At 44.1% G+C, this 5814-nt stretch overlaps 1 protein-coding gene across 1 annotated transcript in view; it reads right to left on the reverse strand.

Moving 5' to 3' along the window:
- Positions 1-413: 413 nt before the first annotated feature.
- Rgs5 (regulator of G protein signaling 5) overlaps positions 414-5814 on the reverse strand; it is a 34569-nt gene continuing 29168 nt past the window's right edge. The window contains exons 4-5 of the mRNA XM_050158241.1: positions 2410-2576; positions 414-1917 (exon numbers count right to left, since the gene is read on the reverse strand). Coding sequence (XP_050014198.1) covers positions 1756-1917; positions 2410-2576 — 329 coding nt within the window. The 3' untranslated portion in view covers positions 414-1755. The remainder of the gene's footprint in view (positions 1918-2409; positions 2577-5814) is intronic.

Consider the following 5814-nt stretch of genomic DNA (forward strand, 5'->3'; position numbering starts at 1 on the left):
TAAGACACAGCCTCCTCTATTACTCTTGGAAGGATGGCTTCTTTTAGCCGATTTGATTTAAATATCAATCTCAATCCAGAACAATATCAAGCTCAGACAGAAGCCCAGATTATGGGTCAGATCTGAGGCTAATCATAGGCTCCCTTCAAGAACAAGAAGCGAATCCTTCTGTGCACTGACCACAATTTAGTCCCGACACTTTCCTACATCCCAGACCCACTTTCGGCTGTGGCTGTGCTCAGAATCATGAGACACAAGCACTCCGGGGCTCACACACTAAATTTCCTACTTTCTCAGGCAATTTGCTCAAGGGAAACTGGGGTGGAGGGGAGGCAGGGAGGAGGGAGGAGGCGGGGGGGGGGGGNCAAGCACTCCGGGGCTCACACACTAAATTTCCTACTTTCTCAGGCAATGGGGGGGGGGGGGGGGGGGGGGGGGGGGGGGGGGGGGGGGGGGGGGGGGGGGGGGGGGGGGGATGCTAAATAAGTGTTATGCATTCTTTTCTTCCAGATGTCATCCTACTTTTTCTAATTTCTCATATTTAAAAGAATGTATTTTCTTCTCGTTGCCATGGAAACTGCTGTTAACACAGAGAGGTTTTTTTTTCCCCCTCCAGAAAGTTTCTAGGCCAATCTTAATACATTTGGCCTCTCCTTTGGAAGCAGAATACTTACCGCCCATTTATTGCCTTATATGTTAAAAGAATACACATGTGTATATATTGCTTTAAATTTGAAATTATATAAAGATACGGCAGATATATGGATATATGATGCTGCTGTTGGCTGCAGAAGCATGCCTTCCTGAATTCTTTCATAGCCCCGGGGCACCGCCCTTGAGGCGTCTCCCCCACACACACCACACCTCATCCTCCTTGGACAAGCGTGGCCACTCACACAGCTTGTAAGAGTAGTCAGTTGAGGTCCCCAAAACAGGAGCCACCTGGGTGAGTGTGAAATACCGAGTTAACTCTTTGGGAAGTTTTAGACATTTTGCTATTTCAATTAATATAAAAAAGATATGTAAAGTCAGAAAAGTTTTTTCCAAACAGTCCAATCAGATTCTTGGGTACTAGCATTTCTAACTGGGAGAGGCGAAGGCTGATTTTTTTTTCCTCGTGGTTTGGAGGTGTAAGGGCTGAACTTAAATGGATTGGGCTCAGACTGGCTTTGCAAAGCCTACTCTATGCATCGTAGCTCCTCTTTAGAATGTATAAAGGAACGCTAGGAACGAGAGGCCAGTGTGGGAAACAAGGTACTTGCTTTAAAATCAAATGATGGCTGCCTTTTAAACAGCTTCCTGCTTTTTATTAACTGAGTTCAGAAATCGTTAGAGGATGATAATTAAAACAATACACAAGACCAGTCAAATGCCCTTGAAAGGGGACCGTTTTCTTTTCAGCCTGGTTCAAAGAGCAATCTAACACCTATTCTTTTCACAGATGGCTTTATGGTAAGCAGTATATTTTTCTGTGACTCGGGCTGACAGAAACTTGGTGGACAGACCTTCATTACAAAGCAGTCAGAAGGAAGAGATGGAAGCAAAGGCCTTTAGTAGACCACAAATCCACATCTGAACCAACATGAGCGAAAGAATTGGCAACAGTCTAGGGGTTGCCTTTTTTTGGGTATCTTGGAGCAAAGCTGCTCTGGGAAAATGTGCAGGTGCTGGAGGAATGCTGTGTTACTACAGAGGATAGACGTCAACTCACAGGGTGATTTTTGAAGCCTGGTAATCTGACAATTGACCAGCTGACTACTTGATTAGCTCCTTATAAAACTTGGAGCGCACAAAACGGGGCAGTGAATCCTTCTCCATCAGGGCATAGATTCTTTTCTGGGCTAGGTCAAAACTGCTCGGGGACGGTTCCACCAGGTTCTTCATGGTGATGTCTTTAGTGAAATGATCGATGTTCACCTGTGGGCCAGGAAACAGGATCACTGAGTCAGCGTAGGCCTCAGGATTGAATGAGGGGCCAGAGCGGCAGGATTCTCACCAGCAAGACACAGGACAGAAGGGATGACGTGCAAAGGGAGAAAGACCACTGCTGTTTCGGAAGCAGTGGGGTGAGGAAGCTGATGCTGCAGCGAGCATGTGACTCGGATTCAGAGGCAACTGGCATTAGACACCTACCAGGTGGCCTCCACCTGTAGCCAATCTATGCATATGCGATTTCATCCTTCAATAACCTAAGAATATATCTACAAGTGGCTCAATATCATATCTCTGGTAAGAGGTTTTTTGGTCTTTTTGTTTTGTTTTGTTTTTCAAGACAGGGTTTCTCTGTATAACAGCCTTAGCTGTCCTATAACTCACTCCTGTAGACCAGGCTGGCCTTGAACTCACAGCTGAATGTGTTGATCTGGCTCTTAAATGGATTCACTCAGCCACCTACCCACCAGTACCAACCTCTTTAGGGGCCTCTGTCTGGATGAATTCCTCATAAATTTGCTTTGCCTTCTCCGCCATTTTGACTGGGGATTTTATCTTCTTGTAATCCTCACAGGCAACCCAGAACTCAAGGTTTTCCTCGCTGAACTCAGATCTCAGGAAACCTTTGAAGCTGGCAAGTCCATCTAGGAAGTGAAAAGTCAGTAGGGAGATTTCATTAATAGATTTGACAAACTATATCTAGCTAAAAACCCCCATTTTACTTCCAGTACATTCTGTCATTGATGTAAAAAAAAATCTTACAAATGGAAACTCATTTAATTTTATTATACACACAAAGAGCAGGAGCTATAAGTGTCCTGTTTTATAAATGAGGTCACAGAAGTCAAGCGACTGCTCCAGAATGTCCAGCAAGTAAGAGCAGGGTTGGAACTTAAAACCAGGTTCTGATTCTGTAGCCGCGCACATTTGTCTGTTATTCTAAACCACTTCTCAAAAGATGTGTGATTCTGTTTCTTGGAACAGGACCCTTCCATTAGGAGTTTCCTATTCTCACCTGAACTTGAACTGAGAGAAAAACATAAGGTGGAACAAAGATGCTGGAGATGACATGGGAAGGCTCCATCATGCTGTCCCATGCGCTGACTTTTAGTTTATCTGCCTTTACCCCTTCATCCACATGCAGGCAGGCTGGGACAGAGATGCAAGAGGCAGCAGAGAAGATCGCTGCTTGTCATCCACTCTGACACTGGACAGAGGCCTTTGCCTCACAGTCTTTTACACAAGCGAATGCATTCAGGTGGCAAATGTCCATGACACTGAGGTTTTGCCGTCAATACTGATGGCATTCAGGGCACACATCAACTCCGAGGAAAACCTTTATTGTTAGTAGTGGAAGCTGAATGAAGAGCCTTGTGCATACTACACAAGCACTCTACCACAAATCTATATTTCTAGACCCCCAAAACATATTTAAAACTTGGTTTGTCAAGCTAAGTAATATTTATAATGAATGACTGCCAGAAACTATTATCTCGTTTCCTCTTTTTGCAGGTGACTTTTGAGTGAGTGCAAATACGTCACTCTGGTAAATCAAACAAGCTTGGGTCCCTAGAAGACGTTAGAGATTCCATGGAAAGTAGAAAGAAAAAAACAATGAAGACTCATTGATCATCTGTACAACAGAAGCCATTGGAGCATAGCAACAGAGTCCCAGAAGGACCCTAAGTTCAGTTCAGACGGAAGGTGAAATAGGAATGTACAGATTAACATCTGGATGACGGGGCCAGGTGACGCTGTCACATACAGGTCATTCCTGTGACCACCAGTTGGGTTTATGTCAGTGTGTAGAAAAGCTATAGAATGTAACAGAGCGACTGTGAGTCTGTGAAGGGCTGGCTGTATGTGCTATCTGTATACATGTGATAATCACAGGCTCTGCGCTTTCCTGTTTCCTTCCCACCCTTCAGGACTAACCTCCCAGGCGGCAGATGCAGAGAGCTCATGAAGAGGACTTAACAAGGTAGTGGAGATGAATAATAAAGAAAAATAAATCTAAACTTAATTTTAGATTTAGGATGGGCATGTGTACATGTGCATTTGCACATCATACCTAAAACTAACAGTGATCTTAGCATTTGGTTCACAGCAGGAAGAGAACTGGTGAACCAGCTTCCCATCACGGAGACCTGTGCCCTGAATACTGACTTCATCGCTCTGGTGAATTCCACAATACGATAGTAAGGCTTTTTGTCAATGTGTGTGCTTTAAACCCAAACACATGAAATAGCTTTATGCCCCATTGGGCTGGAGGCCATTTAAAGTGACCCCTTCCCCCACCTAGCTTCTCAGTATCTAGGGATTCTCTTAGCAGCCTCATCCGCAGTCACTCCTCGTCAGCTTTCTGCACTCTGGTTTTCTATTGGTCTTTCCTCAGAGGCTTTTTCTGTTGAATTCCTGCCACCCCTGGACATATCCTTTTTGAGTCAGAGTTTTTCTGATTCCAGGCCAAATAGCTCTGTTTTACAAGGTACAGATATCTCTCTTACCCCACTTCTTTTACCTGGGGGCTTCCCAGCACGGAACTCTAGCACACAATCCCAAGAAAGCACTCCGGGGCCTATATAAGCCAGCACAGAGCCTCAAATTACCTCTCAGCATGCCCAGGCATCCCACTAACCAGGACTCTGATTAGTGGGATGCCTGGGTATCCATCTGATGACTGGCCATAAGCATTCTGCGGGTGTGGAACCCATACATCATACAGCACCAATACATTATAATTCAGAGCTGGCCCTAATGAGCGATAGCAATTTTTGACATTAGGGGAATCAAAGAAGCAGCCTTATATAAGAGGGGGAACCACCCGTAAAACCCCTTTGAGGATAGTAGGAGCATTAAACAAATCCAAGACTCTAAGTCAGATTGTTATAAAATATTGAAAATGAGATTAGTACAAATACTTCAGCAGAGATGAATTAGGGGAAGACACTGAAATAGCATTGGTAATTTATAAAAACTATGGCATGATTCGTTGGTTCAAAACTCAGACTTCAGACCCTAGATTGCTTAGTGGTGAGTCTTGACACCTTTATTATGAAAGGACATTTAGCCTCACGGAGCCTCTGCTGCTTTGTATGTCAAATGCAAACAATAATTAAAGCTGTATGACAAGACTGTGGTACAGGACTGAATAGCTCACGTGTGGCTTCTATATGGTGGCAAGCAAAATTTCATAAGTTCAGTACACACTGGCTTTCTTCATCGTCATTTGTGCCGAATTCAACACTACCACTTGTCGCCATTACAAGCCCAACCCAAATGTTGCCTCATCCATGACATCACCTTCCCCACCCCCACCCCCACTGTCACCTACTCACCCTTGAGGATTTTTGTCAATGGAGGGGAGACATCGCTTTCTGCCCCGCCCATCCACCCCCACCAATTGGAAATACCTGCTGTTCAGCCATCTTTTCCATGAGGCTGTTAATTATTTGAGTTCTGAATCTTCGCTTCCCCTTTCCTACCTCCCTCCTCGAATATATGCACCCAATTATTAATAGTGGATCTCAGTGAACTATGAAATCAGCAGATCCCTCCAACCCACAGGACCAAAGAACATGAACTTTAAAGAAAAGTAAATACCCCAACTTTGTTACTGCTGCAGTATTGAACATCAGAGGCAAGCTACCTAGCTCTCGGAATAATGGATGCTTTTTCTGAAAAAAGAAATGGTTGTTGCACTTAAGTCTCAAGATGACTTCAGTCACTAAATAGACCAATATATGCAAAGTTCTTAGTGTGTATGTGTATATATAGTATTTATAGAAAGAAAGAAAGAAAGAAAGAAAGAAAGAAAGAAAGAAAGAAAGAAAGGAAGGAAGGAAGGAAGGAAGGAAGGAAGGAAGGAAGGAAGGAAGGAAG

The sequence above is a fragment of the Alexandromys fortis genome, unplaced genomic scaffold (genome assembly GCF_014885135.2).
Source record: "Alexandromys fortis isolate MF-2015 unplaced genomic scaffold, M_Fortis_MF-2015_v1.1 scaffold_106, whole genome shotgun sequence".
In the NCBI taxonomy this organism is placed as follows: domain Eukaryota; kingdom Metazoa; phylum Chordata; class Mammalia; order Rodentia; family Cricetidae; genus Alexandromys; species Alexandromys fortis.